The sequence below is a fragment of the Pelodiscus sinensis genome, chromosome 7, assembly GCF_049634645.1.
Source record: "Pelodiscus sinensis isolate JC-2024 chromosome 7, ASM4963464v1, whole genome shotgun sequence".
Classification (NCBI taxonomy): Eukaryota; Metazoa; Chordata; order Testudines; family Trionychidae; genus Pelodiscus; species Pelodiscus sinensis.
Window position 1 is genome coordinate 2,738,469 of NC_134717.1, and position 26,938 is coordinate 2,765,406.

At 48.1% G+C, this 26,938-nt stretch overlaps 1 protein-coding gene across 3 annotated transcripts in view; it reads right to left on the reverse strand.

Annotated features, from left to right (window-relative positions):
• SMARCAL1 (SNF2 related chromatin remodeling annealing helicase 1) overlaps positions 1 to 15,235 on the reverse strand; it is a 64,243-nt gene extending 49,008 nt beyond the window's left edge. For 2 of the 3 annotated variants that reach the window (XM_075933022.1, XM_075933020.1), the window contains exons 1-5: positions 15,122 to 15,235; positions 12,563 to 13,549; positions 10,250 to 10,300; positions 7,615 to 7,875; positions 6,547 to 6,597 (exon numbers count right to left, since the gene is read on the reverse strand). In XM_075933022.1, the coding sequence (XP_075789137.1) occupies positions 6,547 to 6,597; positions 7,615 to 7,875; positions 10,250 to 10,300; positions 12,563 to 13,460 (1,261 nt within the window). In that variant the 5' untranslated portion in view covers positions 13,461 to 13,549; positions 15,122 to 15,235. The remainder of the gene's footprint in view (positions 1 to 6,546; positions 6,598 to 7,614; positions 7,876 to 10,249; positions 10,301 to 12,562; positions 13,550 to 15,121) is intronic. The other variant, XM_075933021.1, reaches the window with a different exon arrangement.
• Positions 15,236 to 26,938: the final 11,703 nt, after the last annotated feature.

The window sequence follows — 26,938 nt, forward strand, 5'->3', positions numbered from 1 at the left end:
CGTGGCAGGGAGGCGTTTTGGCCCCACCAGCATTCTGAGATTACGCTGGTCTTGAAACAGCTCGAAAAAGCTTTGTCTGATCCAATAAGGGTTGCCCATCTCTGATCCTTAAATCTGGTGTCGCACCCTGGGACGTTCGCTACCCACACATGCAGATACAATTGCCAAGCACAGCTCTGCAAGAACAGCTTGACACTGTTTTCCCGTAACAACGGCTGCTAGCACAAGTCCACAGGCCAGCGTGAACAGGAAGTGTTTAATCATTTATTTTAAGAGCCAGGGCACAGATTACCCCCTAGGCAGCCTACAGCACCTTGTTCAAATGATTATTTTTATTACTGCCTAAGGGGACTTCTGCACTGCACCCGTAGCTCAAAATAAGCTTAATTTGAAATAGCTTATTTCGAAGAGAAATCCTGTGGCATCTTATAGACTAAGGGTACGACTACACTAGCCCCCTAGTTCGAATTAGGGAGGCTAATGAGGGCAAACGAAATTGCAGTTGACGTGCGGGATTTACATATCCCGTGCTTCATTAGCATGTTCCCGGGCAGTCACCATTTTTGGAAATTGACTAGCCTGGAATACACGCGGCAGTGAAACGGGAGTTCGAAGTAAAGCCCTAACTCGAATTAGCTGTTATTTCTCCTGGAATGAGGTTTACAAGGACGTCGGAATAGTGAGCCCGCTATTTCAAAATTACGGGCTTGTTTAAAAGACGCTAAATAGCTATTTCGGGATAGCGGAAGTATCCCAAAATCGCACCGCTGTCCAGACCCTAGTAGAGTCCCCCTCGGCACTGCAGAACTAAGGTTTTGATCTCATGCTGCCTTACAACTCCGGAAGAGCAGAGCACCAGGGACTACCACCGCAGAGCTCCTCTTCCATTATCCCAACAAGATGGATTGGAACAGCTGTTCTCTCAACAGGCTCATGCCCGTAGCCTAAAACCTCTTTCCTTGTAAAGGTGTCCATCTATTAAAAAAGTGTCATCTCATTGGATTGCATCTGCCCTCCATCACCCAACCTGAACCTCTCTGGGGCAGGAACAGTCTTCATGCCGTGTGTTTGTACAGCACCAAGCACAATGGCTAACTAACTGGGGACTACAATGCAGCAAGTGTTAAAGAAAAACAAACAGGAAACCTTCGCTGTTCCCGGTAGATACGTTCCTGGCACCACTGTGAAGGATGAAACTGGCCAATACAGGGAGCCATTGCTCCTGGCCCACCCAGTGAGCTCTCTGCAGCTTCCTGCGGAGGCCAGGAGCCACGGGGAACTCACCACAGGTGCCAGGAGCCGACCCCCGCCAGGCCAAGAGACGCCTGTGATTACATTGAACAGCAAATAGCAACCCTGTGAATAGTAAGGGTCTGCTATCAAATAAAATAATCCTGCTTCAAATAAGATAGGGCTTGGAATGCTAAAAAAATGGGCCGATGTAAGAACATAAGAATGGCCGTACTGGGTCAGACCAAAGGTCCATCTAGCCCAGTAGCCTGTCTGCCGACAGTGGCCAGCACCAGGTGCCCCAGAGAGGGTGGACCGAAGACAATGATCAAGCAATTTGTCTCCTGCCATCCCTCTCCAGCCTCTGACAAACAGACCAGGGACACCATTTTATCCCCTGGCTAATAGCCTTTTATGGACCTAACCTCCATGAAATTATCTAGCTTCTCTCTAAACTCTGTTATAGTCCTAGCCTTCACAGCCTCCTCTGGCAAGGAGTTCCACAGGTTGACTACACCCTGTGTGAAGAAGAACTTTCTTTTATTAGTTTTAAACCGGCTACCCATTAATTTCATTTGGTGTCCTCTAGTTCTTCTATTATGGGAACTAATAAATAACTTTTCTTTATCCGCTCTCTCCACACCACTCATGATTTTATAGACCTCTATCATATCCCCCCTGTAGGTGGGTTCCACCTACTCTGGGAAAGAATCGGGAGAGAGATTTTGCCAGTTTTACATTTTTTTAAAACTTGCTGGGACTTTGTTTAGTTCAACCAACCTCTCGGCACTTTTAAAAATATTCTTTAATGCACGGACATACCATATCTTTAGGGAAGCTGTTCCGCATTTCTAGCTGCTACGACACCATTACTATCACTAAACATTAGGGACGTGAAGGTTGAACGGGTAAACCTCACCCATAGTGGCTGAAGCAGATGGATTAAGGTTCACCGTGGGGCTGGAGTAGCTCGCCACTAGGGGTGTGAATGACTAGTCGACTATCCGATAAGCAAATACTTAACACACAGTCGACAGCTAGGAGTCCCCCGCTGGCCTGGGCTGCATATGGCGTTTTAAAGGGGCAGCGCCACGTAGAGCCCGGGATCAGTTGGAGACTCCCCTGCGGACTCCGGGCTCCATGCAGTCCTGCTGCTTTGAAACACCGCAGGGAGCACGGGGCCAGCGGGGGATTGCTTGAGTCCCCCACTGGCCCCATGCTTCCCGCAGCATTTTTGCCTTCGGGGCTGTTGCTACACTTCAAAGGCGGAGGTGCCCTTATCGATGCAACTTGCATCGACTATTCGATTAGCCTATTAATCTAAATTTACATCCCTATTACACGTTGCGCTACACCAAGCATGTGCATATGCATGCCCACCTCCCATTATTACTGGAAGCACCTCTTCAGTTTTCAACCACTAACACAGGAAATGGAGGGAACAGAAACAATTCCAGCTGTACACATATATGGCGCAACTCACATTTAAATCTGTACGGGCTGATTTTATGTCTTACAACTGTGGGGGCCTCAAATATGCCTCAAGACTGTGGATTTTTCATTTTAATTTCAGTTCTCGCGACAGTGGAGGGAGCAGGCTGGATGGATTCCAGCTACATACGTAAAAAAAATCCTTATTTGAAAGTATTTTTGCTGGAGTGCGCGTGATGGTCTAAACTTCCTCAGCTCTCTCGTTTACTCAATAGTCTCAATAGCAGGAAATCTCTCTTCCAAAACCACAGCAAAAGCCCATTATTATACTCTCAAACTTATTTACTGAGTTACTATAATTGCTACCCGATAACTCTGACGCTCTAGCTCTGCGGAAAAGCTAGAAAAGTCATTAGGATGCGTCTGCAGCCAGTGTGATTCATCTCAGAGTCATTTTTTTACTGACGTGACCTTTTAGCTCAAGAGGACTGAGTAACCGGGCAAACAGATATTAACCCCTGGGAACAGTTCCTGACACGAGGAAATCAGCACAGGACACAAAGCACCGGCATAAAGCAATTTTTTTTTCTGCTAGGGTAAGTGAAGAGGGACAGAGCTTCTCAACAGGTTCATTATAAAAGGGCTGCCAATCGCTCACCAGCGTGCTTCTAGAGTACCATCCACAGGGTCCTTTATCCCTTTGTGGCCCTGCCAAACGCTGAATGGTTCTTCCAAGACAGCGCAAGCCCCGAACCTGCAAGGAAGCCAGCGGATTGAACAGACAGAGCAAACTCAGCGTCTAGCAGGAGCTGCTGGTCACCCGACAAGGTCAGGCCTCTTTGCACAGGCCCAGGCCATGTATCCTCAACTCCCAGTTAACAGGAGCCTCCATTGTGTGACTGCATCCTCCCCTCCTTTAGGTGGTAGTTTCAGAATGAGGCCTTGCTCACCTAAAAATCTTGTGTGTCCTCACCACTAAAAAGCACCCTCTCCTTAATACTACAGTAAACTTCTGATAGTCCGGCACCTTTAGGACCCAGGGGGTGCCGGATTATCAGATATGCCGGACTATCAGAAGGGGGTCCGGCTCTGCCCCCGGTGTCCCCGATTCAGCCGCTGCTGGTCAGTTTCAGCAGCGGCTGAATCAGGACGCCTGCAGCAGAGTAGCTGGGGTGCTGCCAGGTTGGTCCGGTAACGCCAACCCTCGGCGCTGCAGGACCAACCCGGCAGCACTCCAGCTGCTCTGCCCCAGGCATCCCCGAGAGTAGCTGGGGTGCTGCCGGGTTGGTCCCACAGCCCCAAGGAGCAGCGCTACGGGACCAACCTGGCAGCACCCCAGCTGCTTTGCCCCCAGCTGAATCGGGGAAGCCGGGCGCAGAGCAGCTCCAATTGGCTAGCTGCCTCGAGCAGTTCTGGGCTCCCAATGGTGCTGGACCATCAGGAGTGCCAGAGCATTGGATGCCGGACCAATGGAGTTTTACTGTACATCCAGCATCCAGGCTTCCAGCTTAATTGCTATTAGCATGACTCTAGTGCTGAGTGCGTTAGCACACAGGCATTCAATTATTGCATATGTACCTATTATCCCATAGTAACGGCGTGCACTACTAAGCCGCAGGATTTTGGACCACGACGGTACAATCCTGCACAAGAGTGCTCTAGCACCATGCCAGGGCATCTTGCCATTTCTTTCTAAAGCTTAACCTGCTCTAACTATGCAGCCTTATATTTCGGGAAGTACGAGGAGGGCTAATGGAATGAGAAGTAATAACTGCAACACCGAGTGCTAATGCGGGGCTTTTCATCTTCAAAGGACTTCCCAGATGGTAACGAAACACACACAACTGAGAAGCAGGCGTGCTGAGAGCACGCTGCTGGGAGCGAGCTATTTGCAAAGCAGATCCATCTTTCAAGAGAAATCCACGTTTACACCCTGCTGTGTGGGTCAGAAGTTTTTCCATCAGTATACATGGGCGCAAAGGGAGAGGAATCTACACATCTATCTGTGTCCAGAAGGGAAGGTTACAGCTACAACATATTTTTACTAACATATTTTTAAGTGCCCATCATCTTAGCACTTGGACTTTTCAGAGGAATACGAAAACCCGCAGGACCTGTCTGATCACTTTATTGAAACAAGCAGGGACTCGTTTGCCCATCTGTCAACATAATCCCTAGAGAGTGAACTGGAGTCTAGTCGGCCTTGTACATCAACAACAAGCCTGTTGGCTGAGTTCCGATCACAGCGCCTTCATTTCGAGTCGTACGGTATCAAGCTGAACAAAACCGCTCTGACGCTCGGCACCCAGACTATGGGTCTGAGGCTGGCAGTTAGAAAAATCATCAGTTCACGTATAAACTGAGCAGACCTTGATCAGAAGGTGCAAGTCACCAGCATGAGGTTCTCCCTAGTGCTTACGTCCTGCAAAGGGGTATTTGCAGGGCATGGGCAGAGCACTCACGCATGTGCATCCGTTGCTCACCATGAGTCGGGAGTGACCATATGCCAGCAGCGGAACAAGCCATCACAAAAGAGGAAGGTGGGGAATGAGGGACCGGCCGGGGAGAAGACACGACCGGCATCTTTACACAGCAACTCAACACCCATGGCTGGCCTGTGCTAGCCTACTCGGACTGTGGGGCTGTTGCACTGCTGTGAGACTTCTGGGCTTGGGCTAGTAGCCCAGCTCTAGGACACTGGGGGGGGGGGGGGGGGGAGGGAGATCCCAGGAGCTCAGACTTCAGCCTGACCCCAGAAGACTACAGAGAAATGGAACAGCCTCACAGGCCTGCTGCGGGTTTATCTTCACTGCTGAGACGTACCCTGGACAGACCTAGCGACCCAGAATTCCACAGATGGACATGAAGGGCAAGCAGCCCTTATTCCATCTCGCCTACACATCTGGGGAAAGGGGAAACAGAAAGGGAACCCCTCCTCCCTCTGCTATTTAACTACAGGAAGTCCCCGGGTTACGTACAAGATAGGGACTGAAGGTTTGTTCTTAAGTTGAATTTGTATGTAAGTCGGAACTGGTACATATTGTAGGGGAAACTCTAGCCAAACATTTCTCCAGAGCTCAGTTTTATTCTCCCACGCTTCACTTCCCTCAGTCCTTTATTCTCAAGCTGAGGTGTCTGCTGAGAAAAGCCGCTCCGCGTCTCCCTGGTCTGCTGGGGGGGGGGGCGCTACCTTCGCGTCTCCCTGGTCTGCTGTGGGGAAGCAGCTAGTGCGGGGTTGCCTCACCCCGTTTGTAAGTAGGGATCCGATGTAAGTCAGATCCATGTAACCCAGGGACTGCCTGTATTTCTTAGTTCTAAAGACAACGATGCTAGGACCGCCCCACCCTGCAATTCATTCACTCACAGTAACACTCACACACACTACAAATATATGAACTAAAAACAGAATAGAAATTCCACCCTTGCACAGATCACATCTTCGTATCCCTTTGTGCAACACCCAATTCAATGGGGCCCCGATCCCGAATGGGCCTCTGACAGGCCACTGTAAGTATTACTAATATTCACATGTTAGTTTCTCTGGAGGTAGGTGACGGGAGGGATCACCCAAGGACTACCCATTGCAATCCCTCCCTCTGGGGCATCTGGTGCTGGCCACTGTCGGCAGACAGGATACTGGCTAGATGGACCTTTGGTCTGACCAGTATGGACAGTATGGCCACTCTTATGTTCTTATTACAATCAGGCTTCTGAATCTCTGAAACCCCTACAAAAATCAATTGGATAGAGCAACGAGTCAGCCCGTAGGGGAGTTCATCACCACTTCTATCCCCTCTCCCAGGAGACGTTCATCCCCAGCAATGGAATTAGAATTTGTCACCCTCCCAAGAGACCAGACCCCCATAGGAAAATGCAGCTTCTCACTTAGCCTTGGGTAGTCCTCCAACTGGAAACTCCATTTTCTGGTCTTCATGTCTGTAACAGTCACAACAGTAAAAGAGTCAAATGTCGGCAGAAAGGAAGTTTAAAAACATCATCTGGCTCTCCCATGAATGCTGCGGTTGCTGCGTGTTTAAGAGTCACTCATTCCCGAACTGCTTTGCAACCGTCTCCACCTCAGGCAGCCATCTTTAAAAAAAAAACTTTCCTGTCAACTAAGGGAGGGAGACTATGCCTCAGCAAAGTGCACAGGCCGTTAGACCCCAGTGGACTTTCAGAGGGCAATAGCTAGTGGCAGAGCTGCCTCATTCACGGGTACCCGCATTCGGACCAAATTCGGCCTGCAGTTCTGGCAGCAGATACCTTTGACTCACCGGAAGATGCGAGTCAAAAGCTGGCCCACGACAAGCAGGCAGCACGATGCAGCCAATCGGGCACTGGTTGTGAGTGAACAGGCCGTGGTTCTGTTCCACGTTCTGTCACTGGCCTGTTCACTTCACCTCTTTGTCCCTCAGTTTGCCTGTTTATAAAGTGAGTGGGGGGCGAGGGGGATATTTAACTACCATTGTTGGTCTGAGTTCTAAGAGTGTTATAAGACTGTCTCCTAAACACATAATATGGCTGCCGGGGACCTCCACCGACTTCCATTCGTTGTCTGGGAAGATCATGCACATTTCCACATGGAGTTGTTGTCATTCTTGATAACAAAAACTACAAATGAGGTGGGGAGAAGCAGAAATTGGGCACCACTGGCCAAATTCAACACACCTGGCACTGAAATATGGTTTTAGAAAATTACCTTTGAACAAAACGAGGAGTCCTTCATGCTGCCACAGAGCAAAACAGTAGGCACAATGTTTTAGTCTCCCAGCGTTATTGTAGCAGATACCAAAGCCCTCCCTAAGGCAGAGCTCTCATTCAGCCTGCCCAAAGCAGATATGCTTTTATAGACTACCTGTCCTCTTTCCATCCCAAAGCACATTATAAGTGTTACTGAACGCAGCCAGCACCTACACCCCCATTACATTAATGCAGCACTCAAACCAGACTCACCGTAATTCCTGGAATTCATCCGTTTAAAAACGTCAATCATTTCTGCAGCGTACCCAATATCAACCTCAAAGCGGGAGCGCGAGATCAGAACACATTTCCCCTTGACGGGGGCAGAGGGTTTCTGCCAGCCGCTGCACATCTTCAAGAAGGATTTCAAGCTAGGACTGCTGCTGCCAGACTGAGAACACGCCGCTGGGCCAGCTGTATCCATCTCTTCCAATGGCACCAAAATCACCGAGGAAAGCGGCTTCACTGCTTCCACTGGGGGGGGGGGGGGGGGGGGGGAGAAGAATGGCTTTATGGGACAGCGTACGTGAAAAATTGGGCAGATCACAAAAACTTCAATTCCCAAGGGACAGAAGGAGCAGGAGTTGGTCCCGTGTCCCCCCCCCCCCCCCCCCCCCACCTTAGAAAACTCAGAGGCCATTCCTGTGTGAGTTGAGCTACATGACAGTGGTACAGCTTCTTTCTCCAACATTCGGTGCTACTGACGAGCCACAAAAGCTTGGAGGTTTTATTTTTGGAAAGCTGGAAAAGTAGCTTTTTCACCCTCCTTCTCCCACCAATAATTCCAAACAGATTTTCATTCAGCTTGCCTTAAAAAAGAAAGCCACCTCCAAACGGAATCCTAGCATGTGAAATTTCATCCAAAAAGGAGAATTTCAGAAGACGTCTTTAGTAAGTGAAAAGCAAGGCTTTCAATTAACGTCTGTATGGAAACTTGCATTTTTTTCTGATTCTTTATGTCGAATATAGTTATGACCCACTGCTGCTTTAAAGAAATTAGAGGGGGATGAGGAAATGCTCTTTATTTATTCACTTTGTCTACATTTTGTTTCACCTAGTTGATTAATTTTTTTCTTGAAAGTCCCAAAGACAAACTTAAAAAGTACCAGAAAGCGTAATTATAAAACCACTGAAACTGGCAGGGGAACGCATAGAACCTGCCACTAGTTTTTGAACCATTCTTTAAAACACTGTCTAGATTTCAAGTTGATACAGTTCATTTAACAACAGGGTATGAAACACTCAGGACAGTGTCTTCTGATATGGATGCCAGCAGCTGCTTTTCATTATGTGCCTTCCACCATAAGCTTCAGGATAATTTGACAAGACATTTTTAGAAAAAGATTACATACTATTTAAAAGCTGTCAGTTCAGACTGTGAGGATGTGTGTACACAGCTGCATTATTTCAGAATAACATCAGTGATTCCGAAATAACGTAGTGCGCGTCTACACAGTAAGCCCTTTATTTCAAAATCAGTTCGAAGTAACGGGCTTCTTTCTACAACTCCTGTAATGCCTCTTGTACGAGGAGTAAGAGAAGTCAGGGGAAGAGTGCTCTATTTTGAAACAACTGCTATGTAGACAGTGCCAAAAAAGGCGAAATAAGCCATTTCGACTTAAACTACGCAACGAGCGTTGCTTATTTCGAGTTTAGCCCTGCTGTGTAGACGTGCCCTGAGTGTGCAGGGCTAGGACTCTGCTTGTGTGCTATAAGATACAAATAAAAGAGTCAGCGCTTAAATACACAGCCATCTGTCTGGGAGGTTAAAATTAGGGCTGAAGGGTTTTCCCCAAAGCATTGGCCTAAATCTGCTCCCACTGAAATCAACAGTAGTTTCACCACTGACTTCAAGGAAAGCGGAGTTGGATGAAGGCTAAGTGCTTTCGAAAAAGCCCACCTGAAAAGCATTTTCTCTGCAACAATCTCAAATCCTCTCCAGTCTACAGTGAAGAAAACCATCCCCTGATCTTTCAAATTCTGAGGCAACCCCATGACCTCATACAAAGCTAAGCTCATCCCATTTCACTCCCCACACTCACAATAAACAGGAAGACAAACAGCTTCCTGAAACTGTTTAGTGTACTGTTTAAAAATATAGCATCAGAGGAAATCATTAAGTATTAGCCAGCCTGCACTTCCGGAATGTTGTTGCTGTCTCTGCATGGACCCATATGAACGAGTTGCATGAATTCAGCCATATGCTATGGTTTGTTCACTCCTAATATATTCAATTAGGGTGTGCCTACACTGCACTGTTATTTCGAGATAACTAGCGTTATTTCGAAATAATGTGAGTGTCTACACAGTCATTCCGTTATTTCAAAATAATGGATGTTTTATTCCAAAATCTGTAAACCTCATTCTACAAGGAATAACGCCTGTTCTGAAATAGCAATTTCGGAATAAGGCGTGTGTAGACGCTCCACTGCTATTTCGAAACAGCCCCTCACCAGGGCCGTGTAAGTTATTCCTCCCCAGTGCCTCCTGGGAATCTACATCAAGATAGCGCGTCTACATTAGGGAAGTCTGCCCTAGACTAATTTTGAAGCTTCCCTGCAGTGTAGACATGCTATTTCAAAATAAGCTATTTCGGAATAACTATTCCAGAATAACTTATTTCGAAATAAGTCTGCAGTGTAGACGTATTCTTAGTGAGCAGAGAAAGCATATGTTTAGCATTACACCTAGAAATCCAGTTCATTCTAACTAAATTCGGAGATTCATGGAAGAACCTCAAATGGGTTTATTGTTTTAACAGTACAGTAATAACACAGCCAACAGTAAAGATGCAGAGGTGAAAGAGAGACTTTCATCTTGTCTGTTACACCATAGACTGCTCACTTACTGAGACTCCTGTAGTCTTCTAAACTAAAATTCCACATCTTCATAGCAGGATCTGAAATTGGACGGAATTTGAGTCATTTGAGAACAGAAACAAACAGGGCTGGTAAAGGCTTAGCAATTAAAGAGAATCTGGTCTGTTTATACAAACACTTCACACATACCTGTCAAAAGCACTGCACATTGTTATTACAACTGCAGGACAGTTGGGAATACAGAAAGACTTAGCAGTCGGATAGCACAAAAAAAATCCATACAAATAGGAGAAGAGAGTGGAAGTAAATCACAGAAGGCAGCACGGACTGAAAAGAAGAAAGGATTTTGCAAAGAAGGGTGGGTACAAATATTTGTGCACAACCTTGGACGTCAAGGAGGTGAATGTAGAAACTAGGACAACTGGAGACCACAGGATTAGACTGGTGCTGATTACAAAGTTGAGTTAAGGGCCAATGTGAGCACAAGAACAAATGAATAGACACGGCCCATCAACAAGTTTAGGCCCAGCTGTGCTGCTCCAGACATGCAGTTGTAGGTCTTAGGTCTTTGTGGGCAGCAGCCTGCTGTCCTGCAGACAAAATAAAAACCCTCCCAACAAGGGGCAATGGCTTTGTCAGCAGGAGAGCATCTCCACACTGGCCCGCTTTTTGGTGGTAACACTTGTGTCAGTCGGGGGGATTTTTTCACACCCTGATCCGCACACGTTTTATCGCTGAAAGGGCAAACGGAGCCTTAGCTGCAGGTTTCTAAGTCAAAGGAATGAAGTTCTGTCTCGGCTTTCCATAAGGACGTTGCCTACAGTGGCATATGGTCCATGAATGACTGCGACTAGCACATCTCTCCAGTGGCCAAAGAGGCGGCACTAGATGAGAAGGGCTCTGAATTATTACAGAGAATTCTTTCCCCAGTGTCTGGCTGGTGGATCTCAAATGCTCGAGGTCTAACTGAGAGCCACATCTGGGGTCAGAAAGGAATGTTTCCCTGGTCAGATTGACAGAAACCCTAAGGGAGGAGGGGGCTGCCTTCCTCTGAAGCACACGGCAGGAGTCACTAGTTTAAATTAGGGATATGAAATTGGTAATCAGTGGGAGCGGGAGCAGCGCTCCAGCCCCACAGGGGTCTGCTGCAGAGCTGCCTCTGTCCAGGGGGAGGCAGGGTCTGCTGCAGACAGGTGCTGCTCTGGCGGAGGCTGGTAGCCACCTGCAGACCGGATCCCACTTTAATTGATTAACCGGTTAAATGTTAACCTAATGTTTTACCGGTTAAGTGATTAACCAGGATTTTACATCCCTAGTTTGAACTAGAGTAAATGGTAGATTTTCTGTAACTAGAAGTCTTTAAATTGATATTTCAGGTCTTCAGTACTTCAGTCGGAGGTTATGGGCCTATCTCAAGAGTGGGTAGGTAAAGTTTTGTGGCCTGTGATGTGCAGGTCAGACTAGATGATCTCAACAGTACCTTCTGGCCTTCAAGACTATGAGACAACCTATTGTCCAAGAGCAACAGAAACTGACCATCTCTCTATTCCGATCTCCAAAGTTCTGTTTCCCCCACCCTCAAAGATTCCTACCAAAACTGGCAGACTTTTTTTTTGTCAAAATAGTTTTCTGTCAGAAAATGCCATTTTGGTAAAAGCAATTTTTAAACAATTGTACCAATTTACAACAAAATTTCATTTTGAAACAAATAGAAAAACATTTAGAAATGTCAAAATGGTCTTTTTTGATATTTCTGGAGTGAAATCTTTGGATTTGGTTTTTTTTTTTTTTGTTTCAAAGTGACTTTTCATTTCAGAATGTACTTTATGTATTTTTGAAAGGTCAAAATCCATACAGTCCAAATTTACTGAAATTAAACATTTTGATTTACTCCAACAATGTATTTTTAAAAATGTCATGGGGGGAGAGGGGATTAAAAAAAAAAAAAAATCCCAAATCAGGACCATTGTTCCAAAAGTTCAACATTTTTGGCAAAACAGTTTCCAAACCAGCTCTCATTCTGAATGCCTGAAGTCACAAAACATCTCAGCACACTTCTCATACGAGCAGGGGGCAAGATGACTAATGGAGATTATCTTGGCTAAATTCAAGTCTGAGTTATTTATTCCATTAATTCTTCTGCAGTTTCAACTGCCTTACTTTTCACACACACCCTAAAAATTACATACAACATCATTGCCCTATTCCACTCCTGCAACAGCTGCATTTCTGATGGGGAAGGTGATTTCTGTCCAGTTCCTTAAAGAGACTGATACGCAGATTTTTCTTAAAAGCAACAGGGGCCCACACCAAGTTTTAAACACTGTTACAAGTTTTCTTACCATAAATTTTGCTAGGTATGCTCTTAAACACAGCAATGAGTTCAGCATTGTAGCCTACTTCCACCTGGAATCGGTCTTCTCTGTGTTTCACACACCTTCCTGTGATAACACGGTGTGTTTTTCTTTGACCGGATGCATCCAAGGTAGAGCCCACACCACCAGAACTGGCCACCTTCTGCATCTTACCCTCCTTCAACGGAGTGAGTGACTGCACCGTACCACAGAACCGTGAGATGCTACCACCGTCCTTTCTGGCGGCTTTCCCTGCATTTGTTGACATTTCGGAATCACTCGAGGTAGCGCCGCTCGATAGCGGCAGGTATTTAATGCCAACATGTCCACTGGCAGATTTGTTTAGACTTTGCAAACCTTTAACATCACCTGGGTGCTCATTAGCAGTTAATTTCGGATGAGACGTTTCTGTCGGTTTTTTGAATGCCGGGTGGACCTGGGGTGGTTCAGCACCTGAATAACTTTGAGGGCAATAACTCAAAGAATTCTCGACTATCGAGAGGTACTGCTTAGTGCTGCACATTTGACTCTGTGACACTCGGCCTGAGTCCTCCGAACAGTTCTCCAGTTGCATGCTGCATGAACCAGCGGTCTGCTGGGGTGGGTTAAGGTGATTATTTCCTTTCTGAACATAGCTCGTCTGTGCCACATGGCTGCTGAGATTCTGCTGGTGCTGGCTAATGAACCGAACATGATTGTTTTCTTGTTTCAAACACTGATGTTCCAGGTTTCCTCTGTAGTTTGGATTCTGCTGGTTGGATTGTTGGCTTATGAGCCCACTAGGCCCTCCTTGCTGGGCTGCTAGTCTCTCTGCTCTCCTAGCCAAGGCCTTCTGCCTATTCGCCTCAATTTTTCTTTTCTGTTCTTCTGTAAGGCCAGATGACATCTTCCGCAATTCAAATGATCGTTCTGAAATCTGTGTGTTGAATGCAAGTGAAGAATCCAAGTGTTCCTTTTACAGGATTGCAGGGGAACCTAAAAAACCCACAAAACAAAGATGACTAATAAATGGTAACCACATGCATGAAAAGATTTTTTGGGGGGGATGAAATGGTGCCACTGGCACCTAGACAGAGTGACAGCTGCTGTACAAAAACTGAAAACAAAAGTAGGGCAACAGCATGGCAAGTCATATGCAGAGTGGGCAACCATAAAGACACTTGCCTTTGGGGGCCTGCACCCTAGACCTTGCTAAAGCACTGGGGGGAGAAGAGGGGAGAGAAATAACAAAACCATCCCCCATCACTGCAACCGCCAAAGTCTTCCCACAATCCCACCGAGATGTGAGCACATGCTGGAAATTCAACTGAGGCAATGCACACGACCTCCCACGGGGCCCTGACCAACACAGGGCCAGCCCTAGGTGGATGCAACCAGACACACTGACTGAAAAAGATCTCTCATCCAGGTAACTAGCCTAGAAATCAAGGACTCCCCTTGTATGATCACACTTCGTCCTTCCTGCTCAGCCTCTTGCTGCAAGTGGTAAACAGGCAGTGAGCCCCAGAATCCCTGGCATAAGGCAAGGGGTCCCCTCCTGCCTTGGGAAGTTTACAGTCCAGCACCAAAGCCATTCCCGGACGCTATGGGTAGCAATCCAGCCCCCTCCTCTGGAAAATTCAATGGCGAGGGATCATGCACCCACCCTCTCCCAGATACTGGGACTCAGCCACCCCCCCAGCCCTCCTAGATACTGGGGCTCACCCCCTCACCCATTGGGGCTCACTCCCCCAACCCCCCTCAACTGGGGTTCAGCCCCCCACCCTCTCCCAGCCACTGGGGTTCAGCCCCCCCACCCCTCAACTGGGGCTCAGCCCCCCCCCACCCCTCAACTGGGGCTCAGCCCCCCCTCCCAGCCACTGGGGCTCAGTTCCCCCCCCCAGCCACTGGGGCTCAGTTCCCCCCCTCCCAGCCACTGGGGCTCAGTGCCCCCCCCCTCCCAGCCACTGGGGCTCAGTTCCCCCCCCCCAGCCATGGGGCTCAGTTCCCCCCTCCCAGCCACTGGGGCTCAGTTCCCCCCCCAGCCATGGGGCTCAGCCCCCCCTCCCAGCCACTGGGGCTCAGTTCCCCCCCCCCCAGCCACTGGGGCTCAGTTCCCCCCCCCAGCCACTGGGGCTCAGCCCCCCCTCCCAGCCACTGGGGCTCAGTGCCCCCCCCCCCAGCCATGGGGCTCAGTTCCCCCCTCCCAGCCACTGGGGCTCAGTTCCCCCCCCCAGCCATGGGGCTCAGCCCCCCCCTCCCAGCCACTGGGGCTCAGTTCCCCCCTCCCAGCCACTGGGGCTCAGTTCCCCCCCCCCCCCAGCCATGGGGCTCAGCCCCCCCTCCCAGCCACTGGAGCTCAGTTCCCCCCCCTCCAGCCATGGGGCTCAGCCCCCCCTCCCAGCCACTGGGGCTCAGTTCCCCCCCCCAGCCATGGGGCTCAGCCCCCCCTCCCAGCCACTGGGGCTCAGTTCCCCCCCCCCAGCCATGGGGCTCAGTCCCCCCCCCCCAACTGGGGCTCAGCCCCCCCTCCCAGCCACTGGGGCTCAGCCCCCCCCCCCGGCTCACCCGCAGCGCACCGGCGTGGCGTGGCCGAGGGGGGCCGCGGCCCGCTCCCAGAGCCAGGAGCGCGCCTATGTCCGGACTACAACTCCCAGCAGCCATCGCTCCGCCGGGACGGGCGACAGGCCGGCGGAGCGCGCGTTGCACGCCGGGATGTGTAGTCCCATTGCACCGTGGGAGCTGTAGTCTCCCGGGGCCCCCCATCTGTAGCCCTTGTGAGTCTGATCGTGGCTACGCCTTGGGCGGGGGAGGGGCAGCCGGACCCCTGGGTTCCCCGCCGGGCTCTGCCCCCTGGTCCCTCCGTGCCTCAGTTTCCCCAATATGGCATAGTTCATACTAGCATGAACGGTGCGTAGTTGGGTGTGTTAGGGGCTGTGCCTTCCTCCCCCACCTGCCCAGTGTGTGCAATGTGCTAGCCACAGGCGGGCAACCTGCGGCCCACCCGGAGACCTCCTGTTCACTGTTGCACACACACACAGGGCTGCCGGATGCTGCTCGGTTCCACCCACGTAGGACTGTACTCACTTGTGCAAAGCACGCGTGAAGCGAGGTGCGGGCTGGTTGCACACAACACTGACCGGCAGCCGTGCGCTCCCTCTGCGCCCCATCAAAGCGCTGCTACGGTTCAGTCCGCACCCCCTGCAAACTCCAGGTACACACGTGCAGTCAGTAAAACTTCCCTATCCCAGGTGACCGTCTTGGTTACGACAATCTTGCAGCCTGAGTTGAGGGAGGGTCCTTCGTGCGGCCCACTCACTAGCCTAGGTTGCCCCTCGCTGCCCTAGTGCAAACACGAAAGTGACAGGTTACCTCCCTGCATTGTCACTTAGATTGTAACATTTCCGGGGGGGGGGCGGGAACAGAGGCAGGAAAGGCAATCGGGGGTTTGCAAGCTTTGGAAATGTTACTATCTAGGAGACCAGGCGGAGGAGGGAAGATCTTTTATTAGACCAGCTTCTGTGGGTGAGAGAGACAAGCTTTCAAGCTACACAGAGCTTGTCTCAGATTTTCTTCCGGAGCTCACCCAGACTGCTTGGGCAGACAGCTACTGAAGAAGAGCTCTGTGTATCTGCCAAGCTTGTCTCTCTCGTCAAAAGAATTTGGGTTCGGTAAAAGATATTTCCTCGCCCTCCTTGTATTTCTCATACGCTAGACCAACGCACCTATGGCAATGCTGCAAATTCCAATTTAGAGCAAAGAAAATTCCTAGCAGCGCACCCTGATCCTTCAAGGTCGAGCACCCTCTGTCAACCTGTACACTCATGCATGTGCCAAGACATGTGGTAAGGAATCATAGAACCATAGAGCTGGAAGAGACCTCAGGAGTCATCAAGTCCATCCCAGGACCAATCCCAACTAAATCAACCTAGCCAGGGCTTTGTCAAGCCGGGACTTAAAAACCTCTAGGGATGGAGATTCCACCCCCTCCCTAGGGAACCCAGCCCAGCGCTTCCCCACCCTCCTACTGAAATAGTTTTTCCTAATATCCAACCTAGACCTCCCCCACTGTAACTTGAGACCATTGCTCCTCGTTCTGCCATCTGCCACCACTGAGAACAGCCTTTCTCCAGCCTCTTTGGAACCTCCCTTCAGGAAGTTGAAGGCTGCTCTCAGATCCCCCCTCCCTCTTCGCTTCTGCAGAATAAGGAAGAGAGAGAGCAGTGTAGGAATACAGGAAGGGAAGCAGAAGGACACAGAGAGAAACTCACACTGGAGAGGAGATAAAAGGGAGTCTGTATCCCAGCGTGAAGCACTGAACCCGTTCAATCAGGAGTGAATTCAGGAAAATCCCCTGGCCTGCACTATGCAGGAGGGCTTAGGCTAGGTCTAGAATGGCAGAGAACGTCGATGCAAGATAATTCATGGAGCTGGAGTTGTGTATCTTGCACCGATTTTCTGGGGCAGCCCCACAGCAGGAGGTTGACGGGAGAGACTTCTCTGCAGGAAGTACCAAGGTCGATGGGGGCCCCTTCAGCGTTCAACTTAGAGGTCCTTACCAGACCTGCTAAATCGAACGCTGAAAAATTGACCTCCAACGCGTAGATTTCCCCAGAAATGTAGATGTGGCATAATTAGATGATCTCATTGGTCCCTTCTGACCTTAGAACCATGGAGAGCAAAAGTAAGGAAGTTGGGAAAATATTGGATGTCAAATAAAGGATTTCCAGTGTGAAAAAGTGGAGAAACACTGTTTCATTGTATTCCTTATACAAGAGAACGCCTGGAAGCAATTCCTGTTGGAGGACTGGACTGAGTGAGGATACCCATGCTGAATAGCCAGTGTTATGTTCTCTTAACAGGAGTAATGCAGGCCTATAATCTGAGAACTACACTAAGCCCTGGTCTATGCTAGGACGTTATTTTGAAATAACCCTCCTTAGGTTGAATTTATAAACGGTGCATCCACACTGCCAAGCTCATTATTTCGAAATAACGGGCTGCTTAATTTAAAGTCTGGATTCCTGCTTCCCTCAGGGAATAACACTAATTTTGAAATACTTTTTCGAAATAGCGGTAGTGTGGATGCTCCGGTACCGTTATTTCGAAATAACTACTTCCCAGAGTCATTTGAACTAATTACTCTTTAAGTTGAGGTAGCGCGTCCACATTAACGGAGCCTGCCTAGGACTCGTTTCGAGGTTTCTCCGTAGTGGGGACATGCTAGTTTGATTTTGTTATTTCGGGAGTTATTACATCATTGTTAGATATTCTGAAATAGTTTCCTAGTGTAGACCTGCCCTAAATGGAGCCTCCGCCCCTTCCCACCCTGGGAATTGTCCATGTCCCCTTGTGCTGAGCGTGGAGCTCTTGATCCATCATGTTTCCATGAGCAGTTTTCTCCCACCAGGCAGGCCCACAGGACGGGGGAAGGGAAGCCAGCTGGCAGTGTTATAAATTATTATGGTTTGTTTGTTCATCTCTCTACTCGTTATTAAAAGGTTATCCTTAAATTACTTCTTGATTAAAAAGCAGTGGCCATCATTAGTCAGGGGCTCATCAGCTGGAAAAAGAGCAAGGAAGTCAACAACAATAAGGTGCAACATGACAAATAACAGAAGCCATGGAAGTTCACAGATCCGTTTGGCACAGCGTGCACACACACACCCTCCTCTGCACAAACCTAAATGCACTGTACACTATTCACGATCCCTTCGAGAACACACATGGAATATCTATGCGCACACACAACCCCGCAGTGGCTCACCTTTCTGCCTGCACATGTTTACTTACACACAGACACATGTGCACACATGCATACATGCCTGAATATGTACTTGTTCACACACCTACCCCCGGCCACCCTTTTCCATTTAAAAATGCCCCCTCCCCCCCTGCATCTCACCTGCAGCTTTAGAGAACACAGGCATTGAGTTGTGATTGTTTTATGGGTATCATGTTAAAAAATACAGCGCTAGTGAATATGCCCTAAAAGATCGCATGGCCGCCAGGTGACACAACCCACATCCGATCAGTGCCCCGTGCTCAGAAGAGGCATAGGAAACAGAGGAGGAAGAGTTGGTACCTGCTTTCCAGTTCCTTGGACTAGATGGAGTGGGTCCTGTGGGGTACTTTGTCTGAATTGGGAATTCTCCTGTTATCTTTATTGGTCTCAGTGAAACATTCCTGGGGCTGCTCTGTGATCCTTGCCTGGACACTTAATAGGAGCAGCAGCCTTGTTTCTTCCCAGCAGTAGGAAACGTTCCCATGCCACTCAGTGATGAAGACGGCTGGCACCACTGCAGGAAACAGACTAGCTGCACAGGGGTGTGGTTGGCTGGAGACACCACTAGCAGCTGGGTTCTCGATGCATTTGTCCCTCCCAGGAGTGAGATACCAGCCAAGAATATGTGAAAATATGGCCAACAGGAATTGCATTTTCCCTATGCCCAGCTTTTTCCAGGCCACAGAATGACTCCTCTCCTCTCCACAAGGCTAGGATGCCCTCCCCTCGATTTGAGCCATGGAGGATTGCTGTTGCAAGGTGCACTGGAACTAAGATGATTTGCATTTCTTAGTTACACCTATTACTTTTCAGGAAGAACGGCATTGCGCAAGAGGGTTTTCCTTGCGCAAGAAGGGGCAGAGTAGATGCTCCTTCTTGCGCAAGAGCCTCATCTGAAAAAAATGGTGGCTCATTAGGTATGCAAATGAGGCTCGGCGATATTCCACACTTAGCCTTATTTGCATATTACTCGCGCAAGAAGCCGCGAGTGTAGACATAGCCTAGGTGTGTGGGTTACAACAGCAGCATGCTACAAATAGCTGTGTGGACGTTGCCACAGTGCCGGATGCTCTGGCTATCTTCCCGAGCTTACTGCTCCGAACTCCAGGGGCTAGCCAGAGCTGTAGCATCCACAGAGCTATTTTTAGCCTGCTAGTGCAAAGCCCTGCTAATACAAGTCTGCCTGCCCAGGTTAGAAGCCTTGTTCCCATCTGCAATGTAGAGATACCCAAAGAGGCCTGAAGGGAGGTTCCAAAGAGGATGGAGAGAGGCTGTTCTCAGTGGTGGCAGATGGCAGAACGAGGAGCAATGGTCTCAAGTTGCAGTGGGGGAGGTGTAGGTTGGATATTAGGAAAAACTATTTCCCTAGGAGGGTGGGGAAGCGCTGGGATGGGTTCCCTAGGGAGGGGGTGGAATCTCCATCCCTAATGGTTTTTAAGTCCTAGCTTGACAACCCAACCTGGCTGGGTTGATTTCGTTCGGATTGGTCCTGCCGTGGGCAGGAGGCTGGACTTGATGACCTCCTGAGGTCTCGGCCAGACCTAGGATTCTATGACTGACAACCTCAGAGGGCCAATCCCGGGTGACAGTACCATATAAATGCCATGTTTTTTATAAGCAGCAGAGTATATCTGCAATATGAAGTTAGTTATGTATTTGTTTATGGTACTTTAGCTTCTCATGTGGAGCATAATCAATCTGATTCTGACCCGCCACTGAGTAGCAGCTACAAAGGTGCTGTTTCGAAATATGACTACAGAAACCAGATGCTTGTCGAGTTAAATAAGGAATTTAATTACCCGGCGTTCGATCTTGTTTTCGGCAATATGATGACAAATCACATCTTAATAAAAATAACATTGGGGGAAGCACAATTCTGGTGCTTCAGGAAATGAAAAACAGCATAAGTTACAGGCCAGCTAAGTCAATCTCATTCTGAAGTCAGACATGGATGCAAAGAGGCTTCAGCAAAATGAACCTTGAATGGTTCAAAAGATTTACGGCTACTTCAGGTTTTAGAAGGCGTGGTGGAGGAGGGAGAGTGCGCAGAATAGCTCAGGGGATGGGTAATGTGATAGATGCTGTTATTTTATTCCTGTAAGTGCGCGTGGCTTTCTACAGACAAATAAAAGGTTGGTGCCTTCTGCAGACTGTTTACGCTCTGTGAAGGCATTAGATGTTGGACATCAGAGAAGGGGTTGTCCCTGGCAGAGGGGGAAATGGCTGTATCAAATGGTGAACTCCATTTTGTAGTATGTGCGGAAGCCAGCCACAGGGCAGCCTTTTCCACTGCGTTACGGATACCCCCGGGAAAGGAGCGTGACATCTCACAGCAGGTCTGCCATGGAGAAGCCATGAGGACTACAGTGTCGGGCTACCCGCTTTGAATGATTCTCAGCTCCTGACACACTCCTGGGACAATGGGTTTTCTGATTGGCGAGGGGGCTGAGATGTTCCAACTGAGCCTGGCCTTGAAACACGGAGGCTACGTCTACACTGGCATGATTTTCCGAAAATGCTTTTAACGGAAAAGTTTTCCGTTAAAAGCATTTTCGGAAAAGCACGTCTAGATTGGCAGGATGCTTTTCCACAAAAGCACTTTTGCGGAAAAGCGTCCGTGGCCAATCTAGACACGGTTTTCCGCAGAAAAGCCCCGATCGCCATTTTCGCAATTGGGGCTTTTTTGCAGAAAAACAGGACTGTGCTGTTTACACTGGCCCTCTTGCGCAAATGATTTGCGCAAGAGGGCTTTTGCCTGAACGGGAGCAGCACAGTATTTCATGAGATCTTACATGAGATCGTCAGCACAGTATTTCAACAATCTTACATGAGATCGTCAGTGTTCTTGCGGAAATTCAAACGGCCAGTGTAGACAGCTGGCAAGTTTTTCCGTAAAATCAGATGATTTTGCGGAAAAACTTGCCAGTCTAGACACAGCCGGACAGTCCCCAGAGTCACAGGGGGGTGGAATCAGATTCAGAGAAGGAGATGTCTTGGGCCTTTTGTTATTTGTTAGAGAGTTGTAACTCTCAAATGTTTTTGAGAGTGATGTGGTAGTGGGTAAGAAATTCCTTTGCTTGGCCTGTGTTCCTTACTTTCCTAATATGTGTCCCCAATGGGTTAAGGGAGAAGACCAAAGCCTCAATGAACCTCAAAAAGGAGCATGTGCCCCTGACTGGGGGCCTGAGGAAGCGTAAGGCACTACTTTCAGGGCCGAGTGGCTGGACAGTGGAGTCACACCTCCCAAGGAAAGCGGTAGGCCCGCGGGCTGAGCCTGAGAACACGCTTACCAACCCAGAATTAGAAACCAGGACTAGTGGCTTCCCAGACCCAGCTGGCTTGGAAGCATATGGGACCTGGAAGCCAGATTCACTTGTAACAGACTGGTCTCTGTGCAGAAGGGTATAGAGCTAGGTTATAACAGAGGCACTGAAAGGACAAAGGTTGCAACAATAAAATAGGATGATTATTCCTTTTTCCAAAAGGAATATAGGAAATGCTATACCAAACCAGCATTCCAGCACTCTCCTTATCCTATCAGCCGCACTGGCCTGTATCAGATGTTCAAGAAGAAGACACAAAAAACCCAAACCAGCAGTGAACAATATTTAAGAATCATAGTTGATGTTTCTTCCTAATCCTATCAGTTAGTAGTTGGTTTATGCCTTGAAAATATCTATCCCTAATACAGTAGACTTCCGATAATCCGGAACCTATGGGACCTAGGTGGTGCCGGATTATCAGATATGCCGGACTATCAGGAGGTACTATAAGCTGGTTATGTATATACTGTATATAAAGTGTTCTTAACCCTTTTTATTGTACATACTATATACAGTATACTGTCATGTTTTAGTTTTGTTAAGCCTTTTTTACCCTTTTTGCTCAGTTCAGCTGCTGCCCCTGTTACCTTGTGACTCATTTTTTGCCGAAGCTCACTCACTAGGCTCTTGCCATTTTGATGCCGGACTATCAGGAGTGCTGGACTATTGGATGCCGGACTATTGGAGTTTTACTGTACTTTCAATAATGTCTAATGCAATTGTGGGTGGTCCCATTATCTATATAAATATCTACTTCTTTTTTGACTTCTACTAAGCTATGGGCTTCAGTGATATCTTGTGGCAATGAGTTCCACTGGTTACTTGTGTGGTATAAAAATAATTCCTTATTATGGCATTAAAATGTGTTGCCTTTCAATTGAACCTGCTAGTTTTTGTGGTAAGTGTGTGGGGTGAATGTTATTATCCATTGGTATTACCAATGCTTTTTTTGTGACCTATTTTCCCCTCTCACTGGAATTAAATGGGATTCCCCTCTGGCATACCAGCACCTATTTCCTGTGACGGCTTGGCTCCCGATGCCCAGGACATGTGGCTCTTAAAGGGGCCGTGACTGCATTTCGTCTTACCCCCCCAGCGCAGTTTTTTTTTTTTGCTCAACAAGTTTTTGCCTTTTTTTTGCTCAACAGCTTTGAGCCTTACACAAAAAAGCACTGAGTATTACTGTAGTGCTTAGGTGCGCGAGACATGGACCAAGACCCTCATGGTGCTCAGCACAGTACATAGGGCAGCCCCTGCTCCAGAAAGCTTACAATGTAAGTATTAGACAGGAGACAACAGGTGGATACAGACAGACGGGGGAGCACAAGGAACGAATGAGCCACTATTGATCATCATGACTGGTCTTATCACATCAGCCCATCAGCCCAACCACTATTCATTAGTATAGGGGCCATTCCAAAGGATAGTTTTATGGGGGAATTTGAAGAAGAACATTAAAGTGGTTTTGTGGAGATAGAAGTACCTGCTGAATGTACCCATCTTTTTCATTCCCTTGTCCGGAGCATGTATATAAGTTTAGATATATACACCTGCAGCTTGTATGGGTTAATGCATTATAGGTTGAATCTCTCTAGTCCAGTACCCTTGGGACCTGACCTGAAAATTTGCCAAATTACAGGAGGTCAATATTGTCTAGCAGCATCACCAACACTTCCACTGCTTGTTGGGCTCTGAGAAGACATTTAGAGGTAAATTAGAGCTAAATAAAGCCCAGGACACTGAGAGCCAGGACTAGGGGCTGTAAACAAACTTTATGGGACCGTGGAAAACTTGGCCACACCCATGATAAGTAGACATCCAGCTCACTCAAATCATGCTGGACCACGGAAGTTACTGGACCAGAGTGTGCTGGACTAGAGAGGTTCCACCTGTATTTTGAGACATTGGTCTCCTTTATGAAGGAAAAAAATGGAGTGGAGCGGCCACTGTTGGGTAAGAAGCCTTTTGCTTGCAGGTGGTTGGCTTACCGATGGCTCAGCATAGTGTTGGTTGGAAGCTATGTTCAGGTATGGGTGTGAAATGAACTAATGGGAGTCAGTTCACTTCCTAGTGGGCAGATGTCTACACCACGTCTCTAGTCTGATGGTAGAGAGAATGTCCTTTTCCAGGACTCCCAGGCACCCCTTTTTTAACAGCCAAAAATCCCCCCCCACCCCCAAAAAACCCCACACCCTTTACAATTGGCTAAAAGGCAGGATTTCAGAGCTGGAAACTGACTTGGAAAAGACTGGATTTCCACTCTTTATCAGCAGGAAAAGAGGGTTGATATTTATTGATGTAGGAATGCTTAGCTCCAAAGTTGCATCTGGACTTTCGACACTTTACACTCAAATTTGAATAAAGATGCTAATTATCTTACCCATTACAAAGGTAGCTTCCCCAATTATCACCTCTAATATCATTAGCTCACAGACATTTACCTCCTCCCCATCCCCTGTCTGTTCTGAAATGTGATTTGTCCTTTTCATATGTGTTCATTTTCTTAATTGTATCCTTTGGTATATATGGTTGTGACAATTTTCTTCCACTATTTGATCTGAGGAAGTGGGTCTGGCCCACGAAAGCTCATCATCTAATAAACCATCTTGTTAGTCTTTAAAGTGCTACACAGTCCTGTTTTTTGTTTCAGCTACACCAGACTAACACGGCTACATTTCTATCACTATTCTGGACTTTCCGTGAGCCTCTTATTTCTTTCGAATAGCTCAGACTTCTGGGTGCTAGCCAGCTACCTTCAGGGGTCAGGAAGAGCTCCATCCCCCATGAATTTGGAGAAAGAGTTGGTCTCCTTCCTCTGAAGCATCAGAGATGCCCACAGCTGGAGACTGGACATCAGGTGGCGGGGCCAGGGTGCTGAGGCAGCACTGAGTATTCTTTGTCTCGGGTATTTCACTGGCTAGTTCTTCTTACATGCCAGATTGCCATCTGTGGGGTCAGGAAAGGATTTTCTCCCAAGTCAAATTGGGAGTGAGTTGGGAGTCGGGGAAGAAAAACAGGTGTCACTTTTGGTGGTGGGCCACTGCTAGGGTTATCTGTGTGTATCTCACTCCATCATTTCCCGGTCTGTCCCTCCTGTTCTCTCTCTGTAGCGCTTCCCAGCCTGGCCTCCTGTGGGCTGTAATACTTGGTCTCATTTCGGGTGTTGGATTGATGTGTGGCTGCTGGAGATCAAAATGATCTGGTCATCCCTTCTGGCCTTAAGCTCTATGATGATTGTCAATCTAGAGTCACTGCAGCATCAAGAATTTAATCATCTTCTCCAAAGGCACATAGGTGGGGTCGTGGCCCCAGTTTTCATAAGACTATGCCAGTTTTGATAAAGCTGGCCCCGCATGCTGGGAACAGTGGCTAGCTAGCGAGGGCCTAGTCCTGCAAATACTCATGTCAGTAACTTTACTCATGGCACGGTCAGTCCCAAAAGGTATTTGGAACCAGTGTGGCACCAGCAAGTCATGCGGTTGCATTGTGATTCCATCACAGTACATGATCTTGCAGAGATTGAAAGCATTGCCACTCACATTTATGATACCCAATGTAACATACTTAAACAATCATCAGGTGACACCATCATCTTGGAAGACAATGACTAAGCCCTCATCTGCCCTGCCCAAATTCTCCAGTACCAGAGCACATTTCAAGACCACGTGAAAAATCTCTCCAAGCGAATTAGCCTTGCTCTCCAGCTAACGACTGACGAATGTTCTGTACATCAGTGGAAGGGTAATTTCTCTTAAATGTTCCTAGATTTTATTTCTGGCCACAATCAATGTTCCGCTAATCTTTTCCATCCTTATGTGGATGGATAACATCCATGTGTGGAATAATATTACGGGCACCAAGGCATGTGCGAATGTGTACCATCTGTAGAAACAACAACAACAAAATCTAGCTGTGGGTGCTCTGCTAATCAGTTGAGCAACACTGGGGTCTCTCCTGAGCGGTCGCACAAGCACACAGCTTACAGGGAACACTGGCCATGATGCCATGTGGTGTAAGTGATCTCCTCATATGCAAAATGCATATAGACAACTGCACACTTTTTACAGATTTGCTACAATTTCATTAACTTACATAGACAAATCTCACTAGAACCAGCTGATATCTAAAAAGTAATTTCTTTGCCTATACCTGTTTCTCTGACAGGCAGAACTACTAGTGACAAACAAAATTGTAACAACCCCCCCCCAAGCCATTTTCTGTTGTCTCACCTCCATCCCAGACTCACCCACAAAGTCGATGTGTTTCCAGAGCAGTTATCCTGCTACCTGGGAATAGTCATGATCAGAACGTGTTAGCGCTGCTTTGGGCGGTGGGAGGGGGAGGACAGCTTGTATGAATCAGATTAAGGTATTGACAGCTATTAAGCAACACTCATTCCAGGAATAAGCTTAGCTAAAGATAACACTGCTCACAAAAGGAAGGCATTTTGCATGTGCACCGTTATTTTTGCAAAGAGATGTCATGTACGTTGTGAGTGGTGAGTTGCCAAGGCTCAGTCTCTGGAGCAAAATGCAGGCTTGCTTTGTGAATTATTTGATCTTGTAAAGAACAGATCAAGAAAACGCTCCGGGGTGTTTTGTGTGTGTGTGTACGTACGGTCTTCAAACTCTTTCCACTCTCAGGATGGTGGTTCAAATGGATCCCAGGTTCATGGCGGTTAGGTCCGTAAAAGGCTATTAGCCAGGGGATAAAATGGTGTCCCTGACCTCTGTTTGTCAGAGGCTGGCGACGGATGGCACGAGACAAATCGCTTGATCATTGTCTTCAGTCCACCCCCTTTGGAGCACCTGGTGCTGGCCACTGTCAGCAGACAGGATACTGGGCTAGATGGACCTTTGGTCTGACCTAGTACGGCCTTTCTTATGTTCTTATGTTCTGATGTTAGGCGTGGCTACCGGCTATTGATTCCAATTGTAGGTTAGGTGACAAAAGTAGACTGTCACCATCCTGTTTCTCTGTGAGTGTACAGCACCTAGCACAGTAGGGTAACTGTTCCATGACTGGGGTCAAGGTGCTGTGATCGTCATAATAGACAAACAAACTCTGCAGCCACACAAACCAGCCTCAGTCAGCAGACTTAGCAAAATGAGCCAGGACCATCCTGCCCTCACAAAATGAATTCTAGTCTCAGCTCTAGACGGCTCTAGAGGTGGTGTCCTGGGATTGGGACGAAGAAATACTGGCAGTGTGGAGAATCACCAGTGTGTGTCACATGCCCCCTCTGTGCCCGACCCCTGGGGTGCATTTGTGACTGCT